This window comes from Terrapene carolina, unplaced genomic scaffold, assembly GCF_002925995.2.
Source record: "Terrapene carolina triunguis isolate 2854851 unplaced genomic scaffold, T_m_triunguis-2.0 Scaffold231, whole genome shotgun sequence".
Lineage (NCBI taxonomy): Eukaryota > Metazoa > Chordata > Testudines > Emydidae > Terrapene > Terrapene triunguis.
In genome coordinates this window covers 12,290,989-12,310,506 of record NW_020664582.1, presented here as the reverse complement: position 1 = coordinate 12,310,506, position 19,518 = coordinate 12,290,989, and the positions used below count along the sequence as shown (strand labels likewise).

Sequence of the window (19,518 nt, the reverse complement as noted above, 5' to 3'; positions counted from 1 at the left end):
AGCTGCAGCCTCAGCAAGGCTACATGATTCTGAAGCCATCTGGGCTTTATTCTTAGACATATGGTATGAGCTTAAGGACTTTAATTTGTGTAAGTTGCCAGACATATGGATGCTGTACTCTCGCGCACTCAGATGTGCTTTCTTCCTAAGGGAAAAATTTAGTGCCTGTCACAGTTACTGTTCATTCACTCTCTCATCCTTTTGAAAGAAATAGATAAAAATTATACGGGTGTCCCTCTTCCCAGGATTGTGCCTGCCCCTCAGCTCGGATGTACCCTTCATCATCCACCAGCTGAGACAGGAGTCTGACCAGGCTAAGGCAAAACAGATTAAACAAATCAATCCTAAACGAGGTGTGTCCAACAGGCCTTGCTACATTTTTACATGTGTTTGGTGGGTGTAATGTGGTTACGACTGTTGGCTTCAAGTCTGGGATTTTGCTATCAACATTCTAGACCCAGACACTTCATTATCTTCACTGACAATAATTCTTAAGGCCAAGAGTTTTGGAAGTATGAGCCTAAGTCTATATTTAGGCATCCAAATAAGTGGCCAGAGCTGCCTGTCACGGTGTAAGGGTAACTGCACCTATATCCCCTGCCTCCATGGTCCACTCCAGGAGTGCCCAGTCTGGGCTCAGGTTTCTAGCCATCACCAGTCTCTGGGTAGGGACCCTTGTCCCACTCCCCTCTGGCTGGGGTTTTTAAGGCTGCACAGCCCTCTGCCTTACATTGTAATATCCTCAGCAAGCCAGTGTGCCTAAAGGCCAGTACCTGAGCTTTGCTTTCTCCCCCAGGGCTATGAACAGCATACTGCCAGCAGTTACAAGTTACCACCCAGCTCTTTCTAAGCAAGCATCTTTATTCCTAAGGTAAAAGCATTTCAGAGAAACCATAATGAAAACAATACACAGAATTACTCTCACACTGCACATGCCAGGAATTACCCATCAGCTTATGGGGTCCTAGTAGGCCAAAGTCTTCCCAACCCTTCTGCAAGGGTTGGGGCCCTTGGACAGAAGGTCTTGTCTGTTTGCTGGATCAAAAGGAAGACCCTGTGTCACTTCAAGTTCATCCTTTTATACCAAAAGCCCTTTTCTTTGTCTCCTAGTCTCTGGGAAACCCACCTTGAAACAGTATATGCAAACCAGTCCGGAGGCGGTATCTCTCTAGAGTTCTCAGTGACTCACCTTCATCAACCCCCTCTGTTTTTTGTTCCTGTAGCAGCTGTGATAACCCTCCCCCATGGAGTAGAACACAATCATACATAAACCATTCAGAACTAACTATTGTACAAAGCTATCGCATGGGATTGCAATATCTGTCATGCTGCCCACACAGGAGCTCGCATTGATTTCAAGTGTTGAACATCGGGCGCTCAGCCCTTTTTGAAAATGAGGCCATAAAATGGAGGATGGGATTATCCAAAGTGTTCAGCGTCAGCCAAACTCTGAAATCAGTGGAGCTCCCTACGGGCTTATGGCTCTATCTGCGCCCATCTCAGTGCAGGGACTAAAAATTGCACCAATCCATTTTTACTTCTAAATTTTGACGTACCTGGTGCTGCTGATTTTGTGATTGTAAACTGTGGTTTCCAATCCATCTCTCCCTGTTTCTCATGCAGATTCAAGTGTGTGTGAAAAATCACAAGTGCAACTTTAGGGGCTGGGCCTCTGAAAATTTGCTCCATTTGATTTCCTTTGACATATCCTCTTTTAACCATCAAGCACTCAGGGGACAAGCTGAATAGCCTAAGGAAATGGCAGTTACCAGGCATTGCTGGCAATAGATAACATACTGGAATAGTGCAACACTTAGTGTAATGTTCAGTCATTCATATGACTGTGCCTGGGTTCCTCACTGAATGAATTGCCATTGCCAAAGAAATCGCCCTACTTTGTAAGAATGATTTATTTGCAACACCACAATGCTTGGTTCTCAAAGACAGTGTTGTAATAGCCAAGGGAGTCACTTCCTCCCCCCCTCCCCCAAATGAAAGACACTGTTTAGATATTAAAGCTCTTTTTGTGGAATGGAAGGGTGATCAAGGCAAGGCAAGGTGCGACTGAAATTATATTCCCTGCCGGAGATATTTTGGGATGTTTAATCATAGGCGCAAAATGTAATTAGAAACAAATCACAATGTTGACTGAGCAACAAGCCACAGTCGGGCTATTTTTAGACTGCTAGAGAAATTCCCACTTAATCCATGCTGTCCTAGTAGTGCTGATTGCATTTGTCCTCCCATGTCCTTTTCTATGTGTATGCCTGGCATAGTATTTGAGCCCTTGCCTTTATAAATATTTCAGTATTGGGCCTTTGAGGCTTTATATATTTTTTGATGTTTTGATTTGAGTGTATGTGAAAGTTGCTGCCCTGATGGTACCGAGAATGAAATATTCTCCTTAGGAATACGGTAGTGCATAGGCAACAATGCTGTGAACTTCCCCCATAATGGCCCCCTAGGCATGCCTTATCCCTGATGTGGAGGAACCACCCTGGGGGGAAGAAGGAGGAGGAGGAGGAGGAGGAAGGGTGTTAAGCCCATCCCATCTATGGCTTCTTTTCTGAGGGTGCCCAAAAAGTTGCCAATTAAAAATGATTGGGTGGAAGTTTTATGATGTAGACACCTGGCTGCTAGGAACTAGCATAAGACTAGTATCAGAGGGGTAGCCATGTTAGTCTGGATCTGTAAAAAGCAACGGAGAGTCCTGTGGCACCTTTCAGACTAACAGATGTATTGGAGCATAAGCTTTCGTAGGGTGAATGCTCACTTCGTCGGATGCATTCACCCACGAAAGCTTATGCTCCAATACATCTGTTAGTCTGAAAGGTGCCACAGGACTCTCTGTTGCTTTTAGCATAAGACTGCCAACTCATTTCACATTGGCCCATCAAATGACAAGAATTTTCTGTCCCTGTCATGCTGAGCTGGATTTGAACCTGCAACCTCAGAGTAAAAGGTTCACGAGTTCTCCAGTCCCATGAAATCGTATCAGCCCATATGTAGAGGGGCTGCAAAGCTGGCAGAGCTCCTCTTGGGAATATCCCTGTTAACAAGGGTTCCAAAACAGCCCTGTGTCAGACCCCTTGCTGCCCTCAGTATAGTGGCATGCAGGGAGCATAGGGATATGTTGTGGGACAATGTGACCACTCGCTCCAGCTATTCGGAGCTGCTGCTTCTGGAGCTATTCTACTTTGCACATGGGGCCATTCTGCTCCCGGGTCAGCACAGACTCTATCATGTCTTCCCTTTGGTTCCTGCACTGAATTCAGCTTAGCCAGAATTAGGGATCATCCTTTCAGAGAGCAGCCCAGTCCTTTTACAACGGCAAGCCCTCCATCCTTTCTGTTACTACTCGGTAGGGCTCCATGCTCCAGCTGATCTTTCTGCCCAGCGCTTGAGCCTGCTCTGATGAAGGGATTAGTTTAAAGAGCTTGTGTGTGCAGGCTCCGAAATCATGTGCGCCCAGGATCAGAAATTGTGTCTATGCACGTGCATAGGATCTGAAATCGTGTTAAGGATCAGAAATCTTGCCATATCAAATGGGCTTCTGCTCAGTTGGGATCATTTAAAACAGAGAGGGTTGGCATCTCAGTGAGGAGATTTCCTGGGGAAGCAGAAGGGGCTGGCACATATGACCATCCCCAAATGCCACATGGCATCCATGGGAGCTGCGCCTGGGTGGTGCCGGCCTCTGGGTTTGGCCGGGAGGTGTCTTTGTGGCATGTCAATGCACTGCTAGGGTTGCCAACCCTCCAGGATTGCCCTGGACTCTCCAGGAATTAAGGATGAATCTTTAATTAAAGATTACGTCATGTGATGAAACCTCAGGCTCTAGGAATACGTCCAACCAAAACGCAACCCTGTGCACCACGGGGCGCGAGGCTGGGTGGGCGCCCTGCAGGCTCAGCTCCTCCATGCCCAGAGCACAGGGGGCAGCAGCACAAGCTTGGGGGCCATGCCTGTGCAGGGGTGTGGGTGCCTGGGTGACAGCCTGCCACGGCATGGGGTGCCTCAAACCTGGGGCTGTCTCTTTAAATAAGGGATCCCAGCAGCCTCCCCATCCAGACCCCATCGGTTGGGGGAGCTCGTGGAATTCCCCCAGCAGGACTCTGGCATTGGCTGCTTCTGCCTGGCTCATCAATCCGCCTCGGGCTCTGCTCGGCCATCGGCTGCCTCTACCTGGCTCCTGGAGCCGTCTCGAGAATCCACTCGGCCATAGGTTGTATGGGCCTGACACCAGCTCGGTCATCCGGCCAGCCGCTCACTTCCGCTTCCGGGTGAAAGTGCGGGCCGGGGCCTGCTGGCGGGGAGGCGGTTGTTAGGAGCCGCGGTTGCTAGGGGCGGCCTAGGACAGACGTGGGGAAGCAGCATGGCGGGGAGCCGGCTGGAGAAGCTGGGAACTGTGTTCACCCGGTACGGGGTCACCGGGGGCGGGACTGGGGACGTTCCCTGGGGGCTGCTACGAGCGGGTTCCAACTGCCTGGGGTGTGAGAGGGCAGGTTCTTCCCCTCCCCGCTGCCAGGCGGTCTGGCCTGTGGGGCCCCTGTTGGCGGGCTCCACCTCCCTCCCCCGTGTGGGGAAAGGGGCTGTTCCCTCGGGGGGGGGGTCCTTTTAGCGTCGGGGAGGTGCCCCTGAAACTGATGTGTGTGTGTGTGTGTGTGTGGGAAGGGGAGGGGAATAGGGTGGGGGTTATGGGGTGTGGGGGGGTACTGTGTGTGTTGGTAGGGGCTATAGGAGGGCAGGTGCCCCGGCACTGCCCGGTGCAGTGCAGGTTCCCATGGGCAGGCTGTGTCCCTTCTCTCTTGGGCCTTTCAGTGGGCCTGATTTTCACCTTGTTCCCAGCTCATGTTCTTCCTGCTCCCTCTGCATCTCTCTCTCCCAGGACACGGGATATGCTGCGTTCCGGGGTGCTGGCCGAGGCTCAGAAGCCCTTGTGGTTTGATGTGTATGCCGCTTTCCCTCCGCTGAGGGAGCCCGTCTACCGGGAGCCCGGTCAGCGCTATGGCAAAGTGAAGGATGTCATCCCTCCCATTTTGTACCAAGAGGATGAGATCCGAGCGTGAGTTGTGCCGTAGCCTTCCATCTCTTTCAAGTTTTCCTGTAGTACAGTCACAGTAGTATCTACACCAGGGGTGGCCAAACCATGGCTCATGCAGCTCTTTTACAGTTAAAGTGCGACTCGCGGAGACCTCCACACTCTCCTCCCATTCTCCACCTGCCAGGGGTGTGGGGGAAGAAGCTTGGGACCGCTGCATTGTGGTGGGGTAGGGGCTTCTGCCCAGTGGGGAGGAGGGTCTCGGGATTTCAGCCACATGGGGTGTGCCTGCTGGGCCTTGGGGCTTCAGCAGGAGTGGGGCAGGTGCCTCCTGCGGGGCTGAAGCCCCAAGCTCCAGCATGCGAGCCCCGGCTCTCAAACTTCTGAAGATTGTCGTATTCCACTCAGAGTGTCAGTGAGTTCTGATCTATGCCCTGAAACACCCAGGAGAGGTTTCAGTTTCCCTTTGAAATTTGCAGTACACTGCAGAGGGTGGCACTAACAGCTATCCAGCAGATGTACCTAGCTGTCATATCTTACTAGAGCCATTACTCCTGTGTGTAACTTATTTATTTGTTTAGAATTTTTAAAAGTGTCTCTTTCATGTTTAAAATGATAGATTAGGAGAAAAATACAACTGCTCTTTAACCATTGTTTACCTCTGGGATACTTAATTAACTCTTATGTGCTTAGCTGTTCATTTGTCCAATAGGGAAATTGTTGCCCATGATCCTTCAGTCTTGCGTTTGTGGATGTATGTGTTTATAATCACTGAAGTAGACCTGAAAACCATCACTTTAGATCAAGGCTGGTTTACCGTGGGAAACAGGCATCTACAGCACCACTTCAACCACCTGGAGCTCTTGTGAAGTGCTTTGTGTCAACAGAATGCTTGTGACAGTTCAGTGTTCAAGAACTAGTATAGTTGCATTTATTCTGAGTATCAGTGGCCACAGGTTCTTGTTTATAACAGGTTACTGGGAGCAAGGGCCACCCAGGTTCTACCCCTGTCATGGTTATTAATTTGTTGTGTGACCGTTGGCAAGTCATTTTACCTTTCTGTGCTTCAGTTAACCCATCTTTTTAAAAAGTGATAATATTTCTGTGCCTCACAGGTGAGTAGTATGGATTAAAAAGTGGGTGTTAAAGTACTTTTGAGATACTTGAATGAAAAACAGTATGTAAATGTAAAATATAGTGAGTGGGAAGAGTAGTAGTTAGGGAAATCATCTTTGCTCTATCCGAAACTAACTGTTCTCTGGCTTTACAAGTTCATTAACTTCTCTGCCAGAACTTATCACCTATACACGGATTAATGAGAAATTCAAACTGTGTTTATTTTATTGAATAGGACATTTTATGAAGCATATGGGAATGATTCAAAAGCCTTTGAACTGTCACAATTAAACTTTAAATCCACCTGCCAGAGGTAAGCTCCATGTTAGAATTAAGCTAGAATTAGGTCTTCAGTTTGTTTAATTAATGGAATAAAATGTTTTGTTGTTACTGTTTGGTAAGTAACAAACGTCTTGAATTCTAGGTTTGTTGAGAAATTCAATGAACTGCAAAAAGAAGGAAAAATTGAGCCGGAAAAATTGTTTGAAGAAACAGGAAAGCAGCTTTTAGCAGAGGGGATCTTTCTGCGAAGAAAAAGAACAGCAAATGTATGCATTATTTAAAAAACAACAACTCAGAAAGGTGGCTGGTAAATGGATACAGAACCACTTTTTAGGTTACTAGTTTATATGCATCCCAGGTCATTAGTGACAAAGGCATTACTGTTTTTTGGCACCTGGGTGTCTACATAAATTGACAGGAATTGGGCCCCCTTCTTGAAAGTTTCAGCAGAAAACTCTCCAGGTCTAACTCAATTCTTGACTTAACTCCCCTCTCTGCCATAGAAGTGGTCATACCATGTCAAGGTTGAGGTACATTTCTGGGACAGAGAATGCACTGTGGCTGAATGGAGGATTTCAATCTCCAGATCTGTCAAGCCAGTACCTTTCACAAACAGTGCATGTAAAGAACAATAAGGGCTATTCTGTCACTTTGAAGTATACATTGACATATTAATCTGCTTCAGGGGAAAATATTTTCACTGTTCTTAATTTATAAAAAATATTTCTCCTATAAAGGTGGTCCTAATGTGTCAATTCCTAATACATTAAGTGCCTGCAGTGCTTGTAAAAGGTAGCAGTGTTGAAATAAGTGATCTTTGTGGTACAGAATGTATATGCTTATAAGAATGTATATGCTAATAGAATATTCTTATGGCAATATGCATGATATTGTTATAGAATACAACATATACTATATATAACTGGGATATAATTATGACTGGTAAACTGAGCACCAGCACTGTTTTTCCGCTGCAAAAGTTGCTGAGGAGGAAGAAGATGTAGTTCAAGTTAAAGCGTAGTAGGAAAAAGAAAAAGAATTGTTGCTGGGTGAAGAAAAGTTGGAAAGATGAGAAATTCAGTTTAGTTGTGACCTTTCCCCCCCCCCCCCATCAGTCTTTCCCAGATACCTGACAGGTGGCAACCCCTTTCCACTTACATTTTATGCTTCTCACATTTAGTGCCTTTAATCTCCTCATACCTTAACTCAGACTAAGATGATAGTAAATTATAGTCTTGATGCTTTATTTCTTCAAGTGTCTATCTATGCATTGGGCTCTTCTGGGGCACACACTGGGACCACAGCTTTCTAATTGACTTTTCGTGAAACCCTTGGGGGGAAAGTCAGGACTCTTTGTAGCTGTACTTTATGGTGATCATCTTCCTGTAAACTGTAGGTAGCACAACAGACTCGTCAAGAGGCCAAAACCAGGGATCTTGTGGTAGGAATGAATCTTCAAACCATGTTGGAGGAGAGACAGGAACAGAAGCAAGACCAGGAGGAGCATCTCGAATCAACAGATGTGAAAAAGGAAAATCCCTTGTCCTAACAGTTCTACGTTTCTCAGCATTATTGTCTTGGCACTTGTCGTAACATGTTTATAGCCTCTGAACTGTTGAATGCCAGTGGTCCAGATTGTACAGACTCTTTGATGAGAAGATATTTACTCAAGGGAGGCATCGTTTAGTTGTCCAGCATTGATGCCTGTGACCCCGTGCAGGACACTTAACTCTTCTGCCTCAATTCCACATTTGTCAAGTAGGAATAATTCTTTACATTACAAAGGTCTTGAGGATTCTTTTTCTGAATTGCGCTCCGAGATGAAAAATGTATTAGAGATAATAATGGCTTAGACAATTAAACATTTTAATTAAACTTACACCCTCCTCAAGTGTGTCATTTCTTTGTTGTGGTGGGGCTTATCTTCTCTCGTCAGATAGGATGAATGGTTTTGTGACTGTCTCATCATTGTTACATAAGCAATTCTTCTTTTACTGTAGAAGTGGTGTATGCTTTGTAGCTTTATCTGCTGAAATATCTGCATAAAACAACGACTGTCATCTTTTAACTTTTAGTAGAGAAGGCCTACTTTTTAACTGTATATATTGAACAGGGTATCTGTTAGTCTTCTAGTTACATTCTTCTACTTCACTACTTTCTTTATTCATACTCTGCTAAACCATAACAATACCCGTACATGTAATCTTGCAATGGGCCCTTGCTGTAACTCTGTAAGGCAGTTGATAATCATCTGTGAAGTAAAAGGTCATGATTACACATCGTTATTTGAAGAAGACAAAGAGGCATGAGCTTTTAGTGAAATAGCCTGGGAAAGAGGAGTCTCTTGGCTTTGGGGGTGGGAGGTGGGGAAGAGAGAAATTATGAACACAACTATGGACTGGTACTGAAGATTAACCAATTAGCTAACAATTGTATTCAGAAAATGTCCGTTCAGTATTTGTTAACGTCCCCTGTTTACAATTAGGGGTTTTGTGTTTCAGTGTAAACCAAAAACAATTACTCAAACACCTATCCTATGTATTTTAACAATCAGTTTAAAAAATAAACATTAGACATCCCCCCCTCTTCCCTAGAAAATGGCAAGATTCCTTTAAAGGGATTTTCAATGGGTTTCATGCCTGGGTAATCTATGCTTTTTTCTGTTAATATTCTATGTGTTTCAGTTCACTGTCACCTGTAGCAGCAGTGCCATAAGCATTTTTTTCTCATATGATGACTGTGTGTACTTTGGCAACACAGGATGCAAACAGGAAATGGGGTTTAAAATGCTTTTGAGTGTAAACTCTTGTATGTTTCATTTCTTTTGAAAAAACTGCATTCTGCTCAAATTGATGTAGCCACAGTAGAATGGTGAAACTACACCAAGAATTTTCAGCACTACTCCCCCCACCACTGTTCTCCTGTAAAGTTAGATGGCATAGTTGTAAAAAATTACACTAACATTTCTATGGTGGTTACTGCTAGGCCACTTGCTAGTATAAACAGCTGAGAAGGTCATGGGTTTGTCAAGAGAGGGACCAATAGTTCTGCATCTCCTGCAATGCAGTGTTGTCTCCACTGTCCTGGTCTGGACCCTTGTCAAGGTGTTTATGGAGACAGTTTATTTTGAATATTCTCCCCTTTGCATTTATTATTGTGGAAGATGTTCCTCACCTGTAAATAATTAGATGCAGTTTCCAAACAAAAACAAATTAGTGTGAAAGGAAAGGAGTCATGAAGTGAAATTACATATAACTATTCATCTGTTAGATTACATGATCTCCTGTTTAGTCTCTTATCGGTTACTTCTGTAACAAATTGCTAAACTTAGAAATGAGAGGAAGTTTTTTCTTTTCAAACTGCTGCTATAGCAAGGTCCAGCCTTTATTTACTCAAGCTTTGCTCTCTGCCCCATACATCCTTCTAAACCATCATGAGCAATAAAGATGTCTGATTGCAAATTCAGGGCTAGATTAAAACCTCACAGTCTGCCCTGAGTATGTAGTTATATGGCCCCAGGACCAGACAAGAGAAACAATGAAGACTCGGAGTCAATATTTCTCCCCCACTTCTCTGGGGGAGAGGGGAAATTATGTTAGCCCATTTTGAGGAACAGTCTATTCCCACTGTGCCCCTGACCAGCTTCTCTGGCCAGTCAGTGGAGGGAGGGGAGGGGAGCCAAGGTCTCTCTCATTTCCTGCCTCCTCTGCCTCATCTCCCCCCCCCCCATTTGCTCACAGTAGGGAGTAGCCGGTGAGTAGTCCTGGCTCTCTTCCCCATGATTAGAGTCACAATCTGAGGAGGAGATTAAGGGAGGCATTACTTCCCTTTTCTCCCCTGCATGACTGAATAATGGCTATAACTCTCCAGCCCCTACCAATCAGTTTTGATAACTATACATAAGAAAGGATCTATTACAATGTAATACTATACATAAGGAAGGATCTCTTCTGTACTGTTGCTGCGTTAGATTAGTAGTGCTATGTGTAGCCCAAACTTGATTTATAAACTAAACTGCTGTGACATGGAAGATAGAAAGGAGATGTGTATGATAACAGTGTCATTTGGCTGTCAGATTTGTGATCAGTGACATTTGACACTGTGCCATATTCCCATATCATGTAGCCATAGGTCGGCAGCTGTATAATTCAGTGGAGTGCATGTGTGCTATTATTCTGAAGTGGGTAATATGGCCCAATTAACTGGAAAGATTAGAAATGTATAAGTGAGTGCACATGTTAAATGAGCAGGCAGGGGTCAGGTCTCCCTGGTGATGAGGGAGGTAGTTGGCCCTCGCATGGAATAGATAGGGAAATTGCTTTTAGGTAGCTTGCAGTGTAAAAATAGCCTTTGGAGTCTATAGCAGTTTGTTGGCTGACCTCCATATTGAGGATGCTTCCAGCTGAGACAAGCAGTTGGGGTTGTTCTACTGCACTGAGGATTTGTTCGGGCTGATAGGTAATGGGGAATCTGGGGCCATCAGTAAAAGACATGAAGTTAAGTATTTTATACAATCAAGAGAAAATACTGTTGAGAACAGAGCTCCATTTTTTATACTTAACACTTGATGGATGCATTTGCCGTGTTCAGACTCAAACGTCAGTCACTGTGACCTTAGAGAAGCTCAACTATTTTAATTAAAAGGTTCTAAGCGAAAGCCTGGGGTGAGCTATTTATTATTTATCAAGCATTTACCTTCCAGCAGTTAGCAAAAGGTCAGTAGCTTCATCCAAAGCTTTGGGTTTTTGTTAGGAGCTTAGATGAAAAAGATACGCAATCAATCACTCCTACTTTGGGCATGTGTGTATGCAGGTCACTACTAATAATTATTTTGGCTTTTAGGACTTTGTACCACCAACACGTGCAGTGAGCGTGTGTCCCTTACTGAGGTATATTTCCACAAAAACAAACACCGGCTTGTGATTACGGTTAGTAATGAGATATTGATTGTTTGCAAATGTCGCTGTGGAAAGCTTGGTTGGCATCTATCATGTTCTCTTGGCTTCTATCCACTAGATGGAGCTGAAGCATTTTCACTATTTACAGGAGTCTAGGTTTAGGTCAGCTTCCTTTTATACCATTGCAAGTTTTGAGAAAGTCTGAGTGAGTGAACAGTGGAAGTTTCAGAGAATCTAGGGATCCAAAGGAGCGAAGTCCCCATAAGCACGTCCGTTTATTTTATTGCACAGTAGACGGATGTGTGAAGGGGAGGAAAACTAATTTTTTGGTACTTCTGTTAGTGAATACATGCAACAGTGACAATGTTTCCTCTCTCATATCTCTCCTCTCACTTCTTCCTGTATTTTCATTATTTTCCTCATTGCCTGAGACCCTTAATTAGTGTGCATAAAGTAATTTCAGATACACAGATGAAAATTGCTGTTCATATGCATTGTACTAATATTTACACTGGCCCTACCTTTTTATTTTTGTTACTGCAGTCTCATACTAGCACTGAAAAAGCAAAACATCCATCAAAAAGAAACCCCCTGTGTTCCCTAGGATCTGGTGTCTGTAGGGATATTTAACTGTTATAATCAGAACTGGAGATGATGTAATAATAGAGGTTCTAGCTAAACTTGGACATAAGAAGCTAAACTGCATTGTCTGATCCACTTAATCTACCGCCTAACAACTGTGGTGTTCTGAGAAAGGCCTCTCCCGGTTTTGTGTAAAAGGAGCAGATGTGACCTTGTCATTTGCCCTTCACAGGACAAAATCATGCATTCAAATAATTTCCTTATGCGTGGCAAACCTGGCTTCCGGTATTGTGACACTCATTAATGACTGGAGCCAGGCTTTAGCTGCCTCGGAATCCTACACCCCATTATAGAGCAGCCATCTGACCTTTGCTGAGCTAAATTGCTGACCTCTTTCTTCCTGAAAGCTAACCAGAGGGAGTTCATGTAGCAGCCCATCTGCCTGCCATGCTCCTTTAAGTAACAGTATATGCCAATGTGTTGATTACTAGGCTCTTCGCTCCTAGCGGCATCCAGAAATCCTATTTTCAGGCAATAGGAACTGTGGGTGCTCTGCCTCTCTGACAATAAGGTGGCAGGTTTCTCGAGTTGGGTACCCAAAGCCACTGGCCATGCTTGAAATTTTTGGCCTGTGGGACTTGCCCAAGGTCACGCAGGAAGTCATTAGCAGAGCCTGGATTAGAACCTACAAATCCTGACTCCCAACATCTCCCGCTTTAATAACTTGACCACACGCTCCCTAGAATGGACGTTGCATCCAGGTTGCTAGTTTGCTATAATGGTATTAGCAATAAGGTAAGTGATGCAAATATACTGTAGGTCTAGCACTATGCCAGGAAGGGAGATTTCTGTATGTCCAGACTGTCTGACTGCAAATGCACTGAGTCTGCTACTGAACCCCATTTTCTATCTTGGACAATGGCATGTTTTGTGTACTATGTTACAACTGAGTCTCACGCTGATTATGTATTATAGATAAATCAATCATCAGAATTAAGCCTTTTAGAGATATACACTATTACTCAAAGGGTGGTATCATCTAGGAAAGAACTAGCCCAAGGTGGATTCATGCAGCCTGTATAAACTGGAGGGGCTCCATTGACATTAATGGGATTAGCTGCATAAATTGTAGGGCAGGCCGTGAATTTGGGCAGCTTCTTGATATAATAGGCAATTGTCCCTGATTTACAGATGAGGAAAGTGAGGCACAAACACTGAAATAATGTGTGTGAGGTTGCACAGCGAGGTAAAGGCAGTGAATAGAACCCTACAATTCTGATTTCTCATCCCCTGCATTCACCATTAGACAGAGCTAGACTGCGTTGGAGCTTGGATATGCCTTAGTGAGCAGTAATACATCTCTAACTATATTATTAGGCACACGCTGGAAGATTGAATACCATCCATGCTATCCCACAGTGAGGTCAGTGGAAGTAAGAATTACAGGAGCAGGTCCTAGATTTGGGGCACCCAAAACAATTCACCAGCTCTGCTGAACACCAGCTGATCAGGCCTTGCCAGCTCCACGTTTTACAGAGAGGTGGGTAATAAGTTATTTAATGTCAACTTTTTTTTTTTTTTTAGATAAAGCTATGAATATGAACCCCAAATACTGGAACTCCAGCACTCATTACAACCAATATAGCAATGTAGTAAAATGCTGTTCTTTTTCAACTGGCCTCTACATATTCCCACTTGTGGGATTGGGGCCTCCTGGTGCTGAGCTGCGGAATCTTCTAGAGAGCTGCGTCTGTTGGAGCTTTAGTTTCCTGTGTGGTGGTGAAGGTGTCTCATTCTTCCTACACAACGTCTTCTAAAAGATACGGTGAGATTTCCCAAAGGGTACGAGGGCCTTTGTTACCCAGGAGCACGACAATCTTATAACTTGGCGCTTCCTTTGCACCCCTGGAATTTAGATAGGTTTATCAGTGTAAATTGCCGGCTCTCCTCCAGGAACAGGATTTGGGTACGTTTTCTTTCTTTCTTTCTGATTAGGGCCTACACCGGCAGGTCTTTGACGGTTAGGAGGGCTAGGCGTACGAGCTGGTCATTTTACACTCATTTGCCAGGAAAGCGGTTGTGGCAGCGGAGGCAGCTCTCTGAGGAACTGTCGACCCAAGGAAAACTGGAGTCTGAAGCTTCTGTATGTGTGATATCCACACCTGGAATGAGAACACCAAGTAAGTGGCTTTATTAACACCTATTTCTCAGGAGAGCTTTGCTTCAGCTCCGTGCCCCACTGCTTCTTAGCAATGCCCTCTCTAATGGCATCTGTTATGTACAGTGAGCATATTTTTTTAAAGAATATCATTTGAACAGTAGGGTTCATAGAATCATATCATAGAATGTCAGGGTTGGAAGGGACCTCAGGAGATCTAGTCCAACCCCCTGCTCAAAGCAGGACCAATCCCCAGACAGATTTTTGCCCCCGATCCCTAAATGGCCCCCTCAAGGATTGAACTCACAAGCCTGGGTTTAGCAGGCCAATGCTCAAACCACTGAGCTAAAATATTAAACATTGCTTCTGTAGCACTGGGGATTTACATGGTACAGTATAAGACATGGCACAGTGTGCTAATTAGCATTATAAACTTCCATCGAGTAAGAAACATTCCCTGCCCCAAAGAGCTAAGTCTAAAAGAAGACATGGGACAACAGTTCTGGGAAGGGAGAGTGGGGAGAGATTGTTGATATCAATCCTGAAAGAACCGGATTAGTAAACAACTAAAGGTTGAGACGTTGGGGTTTGTTTTTCAGAACCTTTTCGGTCAGGTTTTAATTGTTGTGAAACCAAAACTTGGGGTGGGTCAGATCTCAGTTCAGTTCACCCAGACTCTACACATTTTGGGATTTGCATAACCTGGCCTGCTTTTGGCCTACATAGCCAGCGATCCAAGACGGTTGAGTCTAGTTCCCCTTGTGGCCTCTAGTTTGACATAGGGTCTGTGGTTTGGTAGCAGAGAGCAAGGGTTTAGTTTCTGTCCGTGGAAAGGTTGGCACTCTACTGTCCAGTGATATTGGAAACCAGTCAATCTTTACTGTTACCCAGTGAAATTCATCCAGTGCAGCACAAGGCCTTAGGCAACACTTAAGCCCGCAAAAGAGGTGTAAGTGGGACTTAAGTGGTGCAAAGGCCTTGTGCTGGCTCCTCTGCACAGGAGTGAATTTCACTTATGGTTACTGCATGATAACTAGGGCTATGTGGGGAACCTGATAGCGAATTATTTTCATCTAGATAACTGTGAGCTAAGTCTTTGTTTTAATGAACAGGGCCTAGTTGTGAAGTGATTCGGGGAATGGTGTAAAAGGGGGATGTTGTGTTGTGCTCCCAGTTAATGGGGGTTCATTAAATCAGAGCTCTAAGAGCTAATGCTGGGGAATGTAAGAGCTTTACTGATCCAGTCTGCACTGCCTGGGCACTCTCACTGCCCTGACTAAACCTCCACAGTCCTGATCCAGCAAGCACTCGGCTCCATGTTAAAAGCCGGGCTGGATTCTCGAGCCCTGTCTTTTTTGGTTGCTCCTTCTGTTCAGGGATCTGGAAATCTCCCCAGGAGATGAGTGTCCCCCACTGTTTTGAGGCACCCATGCATAAGGAGTGTTTTGGAGGGTACCCACAGGAGCCCAAGCAGCTCTGCTGTCCCCATCTTGGCCTGTTTCCCTGTGCTACTGCTTGTGTGCATATTCCAAGCTCATTCTGATGTGGGCTAATGCTATTATCCTCCAGAAATTAAAATGAAGACTGAACCTATAATGTTTCACTGGGAGGGAATTGGGGTTATATATTCCTGTGTAGAGCAGCATTCTATTTCAGTCATAGCATTTAATTATGATTGGTATGTTAGTGCCCACCAGAGCATAACAAATTGTCATTATGTTATTCTGCTGAGTCTAATTTAATTGGCAAGTTGTCACAAAAGCAATTATCCGTCATTTATTTTGTTGCCATAACCACATCTTGGAGAGCACCTGCTGTCTGAAGTGGCGAGGCTCTGCAGTCTCTTGGTCCTGGATTTCTTCCACTTGTCTGACACAAAGACACTGTTTCCTCCTCTTATTTAAAAATAACCTAATTTCCTATTGTGGTCTCATGAATTCTCATGTGTGAGACTGGAAATGCCAAAGGAAATTCATGGTGCAGGTAGCAGGATGCTGAGATGCTCTGTCTGCCTTTAAAAGGGAGAGAGGTGCTTTGCAGCACAGACGTGATCACTTCTGCACCTCTGGGTTGTCTACCTACCAAGGGATTTATTTCTAGAGGGGTGAAGCTGGGCAGCATGGCCTCATGGTTACAGAAATGGACTGGGATTCAGGACTCTGGGAGTCTATTCCTGGTAGACTGGGCTACACTAATTTATACCAGCTGAGGATCTGGCTTACAGTACAATTTTGGTCTTAACCTTGCTGTGATTCAATTTTACCCATCTGTTAAATGGGTATAAAAATGCTTACCTATCTCACAGGGGGTCTGGGGACTCCCTGAATTGTTTGAGGCTGCTTGGAGATTCTCAGATGAAAGGAAATATATGCTGTGCAAAAAGTTACTATAAGCCTCTTGGAACTGAGGGGTCTCAGTGCTGTATATATTGGCTAGAAAGGAGTGATTAAATGATATGGTATGGCACATGCCTGGCTCTGCCCATGTACAGGTACATGGGCTGCTGTCTGAGAACTCAACAACCTCCCTGTCCTGACAGTGTCTAATTCTGCTTTAATGAAGTGGTCCTGACTCCTGCTTATTCTTTCCCTCACACTGCCTTAAATCAGGAGGAACTCCATTGAGGCCACAGCCACACCCAGTGTGATCCCTTGTACCAGTGCAAAGTGGATGTAAAACACTAAATCCAAAGGAGTTATGCTACCCAAACCCTGGTGTAAGTAAGAATCAGACCAAATTGTTTTAGTTGCGCATTTGTAATTGCAGATGTTGTGGCTAATCCATAGGGTCACTGCAACGACAGCGGTAGGAGAATTGCCAGACCATTCCTACCATGTTGAGCATAGGAGGTGCCAGGAAGTGAGTCATCTCAGGGAAAACAATTAATCTGCTTTGTAGAGAGAATGCTCTGTGGAGCTCCAGCGGGGGACCTAGTGTCCATGTGGTGTGTAAGGGAGAGGCATGAATTATAGAGGCTTGCCCCTAGCTCGTGATTCAGGATCGGATTTGTATTATGTGTGTAAATCATAGTCTGATGAATAAGTCATGGGACTAGACTATCTCTTCGGTTTTGAAAAAGTCAAAATGAAATAATGAGCGAACTGGATGTTTGGAGATAGCAAATTCTGAGTCTGCAATAAATAAAACCCTCAGCTTTTTTATAAATCATGCTGGGGAGATACAGACACAAGATTACAGTAAAAACCATGAGTTTATTTCAGATTTATTTAAAATATAGAATCCTTAATATCTGAAGATGATATAAAGATGGGGGTGGGGTGGGGGGTGGTAGAGGGCGAGAGAGTGGTTCAGAGAACCAGTAAAGACATATGGAGCTTTTCACTTGTAAGTTGAATCCATCCCAGCATTGAACAGGATGAAAATCGTTACCATCTAGCCTGTGCGAATTGAATTTGGTGGACTCAGCCAAGTACCTTGAGGACATATGTCCACCTCGCAGAAACCCACCACGTTTGACATCCTTGTTGACAGTCCCAATAAACTAAGCGGGTCGTGAGACCAGAACTGTTCTCCCACCATTGTGAGTTGCTCCTTCAGAGCTGAAGCCCATTAGCAAAGCAATTTGAGAAAGCCATACTGATGCTGTTCATACTGTACCTGGTCTCTGGCTCATCAGAGGACTTCAGTCTCCAGAGCTGTCAATCTGGCTAGTTTCATGAGCCATACCTCCAGTGTGGCTCCATCTATCTCATGGATTTTAAATCGGCTGGCTAGTTTCAGGAGCACTAAATTAACTGGAAATCAACATCAAATACACTGAGAAATTAGTTGGGGAACTTTTTAATAAGCAACTCTCTCATAAGTTTTCTGGGGTCCCATAAAGTGTAGAAGGCTGGCAGGTAAAGATTAATTTTTTTACCTAGCAGCTTGGTCTGGTCAAAGCACTATGAGATTTTTTTTCAGAGACCAGTCCAAAATTGCAGCGATTATCCTTTCTGAGATGGTAGGGCTACATGGTAGTTTACCCCTTAGCTTTCAGGGGAATGGTACCCAAAATCATTGCAACACCAAAACAGCTTTCCAGGAGCTTGAAGACTGCAACTAATTGACATACATTTTTAAATAAAAAGAAGATGCATTTTAATGTCTGCGTTTCCCTTTGTACCCTCCCCATCCTACCTGCCCTCCATTGGTGGTCCCTTCCTCTTCGGTAGCTTGGATTAGTTGGCTAAAATGGAAAGATGGTCTTACAATTAAAACAGAGGGACTGGGTTTTGTCCCTGGTTCGGCTACACACGCTGGGCAAGTCATTTTGCCTCTCTGTGCCTCATTTTGCCTGTCCGTAAAATGGGACAATGATAGCTGCTTCACAGGGATGTTGTGAGGTTAAACTCATCAGTATTTGTAAAGCAGTGTGCGTTCCCTGGATGGAAGACACTATATAATTGGAAAGGGTCATTAAGGCTTAACTAGAACTTTTCCTTGTAGTTGTATCTTCCTTGATTGAAGAATAGAGACCTGTGTGTTTCAGTTCAACAGCAATAAAAACCTGCCCTTTGTCAGGCACTGACCTCACCTTTCATGGTTAGAGAGAGGGGTTCGTTTTAAGGTTCTTCAGGGTGTGCTGGTGCCACTCCCACTTAGCCAGTATCACCAGCATCTTATCAGTTTTTCCTCCAACAATGTAATCAGCAAGGGAACCAAATGATGAGGCCCCTGTAGGGACACACGTGCTATCAACTGGCTGTGTCTGTGCACAGCCGACGTCACTCAGTACTCCGTGGGGACACTTCCAAAGAATCCAGCCCTCTTGGGCATGAGCGAGACCCAGGAAATGACAGTGGCGGCTGTTAGTGTATATAAAGCCATTGTGCAGGGGGAGACTTGGAAACACCCAGACATGTGGCTAAACGAAGGGCCGATTAGGTGAGGCTGCCCGCGTTTCAGCACTGAAGTAATCAAGGGCAGTAGGTAGAAAAGCATAATGCACAGAAATCACCTGTGAACATCCTGGGTCAGATTCAGGCCTGTGGCAACTCCACAAAAGTCAAGGGTGTTACTCCTAGGCCAGGAGTGTATTTGGCCCCATCTATTTAAAGAGATACAAATGGTTTGTGATGTAGTGATGGCTGCTTTGGAGGTAGTATAATCAAGTAGGTAGAGCAGAGAACAGGAGAGCCAAGACTTCTAAATTCTATTCCCTCCTCTACCACTTGCTCACCTCGTTCTCTCTGTGCCTCAGTTTACCCGTATACCATATGAAACAAGAAAGCTTAATGAATGAATGTTTGCCAACTGCTTTCAAGGCCTCAGATGGAAGTATTGTTATCATAATCTGTGGCAAAAACCATTGCTGAGAATTTATGTTTCAAAGTGAAGTTTTGTGTATTGGTTTCCCTTAATTTGTGTGTATGTGTGAGTGGAGGGTGGGGAGGGGAAGGGTTAAGCTTTATTTTTATTAAAGACCATAGAGGTTTGCA

The 19,518-nt window shown here is 44.6% G+C and overlaps 1 protein-coding gene across 2 annotated transcripts; it reads left to right on the top strand.

Annotated features, from left to right (window-relative positions):
• The first annotated feature begins 4,271 nt into the window (after positions 1–4,271).
• On the top strand, positions 4,272–8,320 carry MRPS23 (mitochondrial ribosomal protein S23). 2 transcript variants are annotated; one of them, XM_024195420.2, is made up of 5 exons: positions 4,272–4,419; positions 4,889–5,065; positions 6,393–6,470; positions 6,582–6,705; positions 7,836–8,320. In XM_024195420.2, exons 1-5 carry the CDS (start codon positions 4,376–4,378, stop codon positions 7,986–7,988), a joined length of 576 nt encoding a protein of 191 aa, XP_024051188.2. In that variant the 5' UTR covers positions 4,272–4,375; the 3' UTR covers positions 7,989–8,320. The 2 variants fall into 2 exon arrangements, with proteins under 2 accessions (XP_024051188.2, XP_024051187.2); XM_024195419.3 differs by lacking the exon at positions 6,393–6,470 and having other exon boundaries at positions 4,293–4,419.
• Positions 8,321–19,518: the final 11,198 nt, after the last annotated feature.

What these genes read in the sequence shown, in the direction of transcription:
- MRPS23 (XM_024195420.2), top strand. Translation starts at nt 4,376, where the DNA reads ATGGCGGGGAGCCGGCTGGAGAAGCTGGGAACTGTGTTCACCCG. An exon ending in CTGGGAACTGTGTTCACCCG is followed by an intron (nt 4,420 to 4,888) that starts GTACGGGGTCAC and finishes TCTCTCTCCCAG; the next exon opens with GACACGGGATATGCTGCGTT. An exon ending in GAAGAAAAAGAACAGCAAAT is followed by an intron (nt 6,706 to 7,835) that starts GTATGCATTATT and finishes TGTAAACTGTAG; the next exon opens with GTAGCACAACAGACTCGTCA.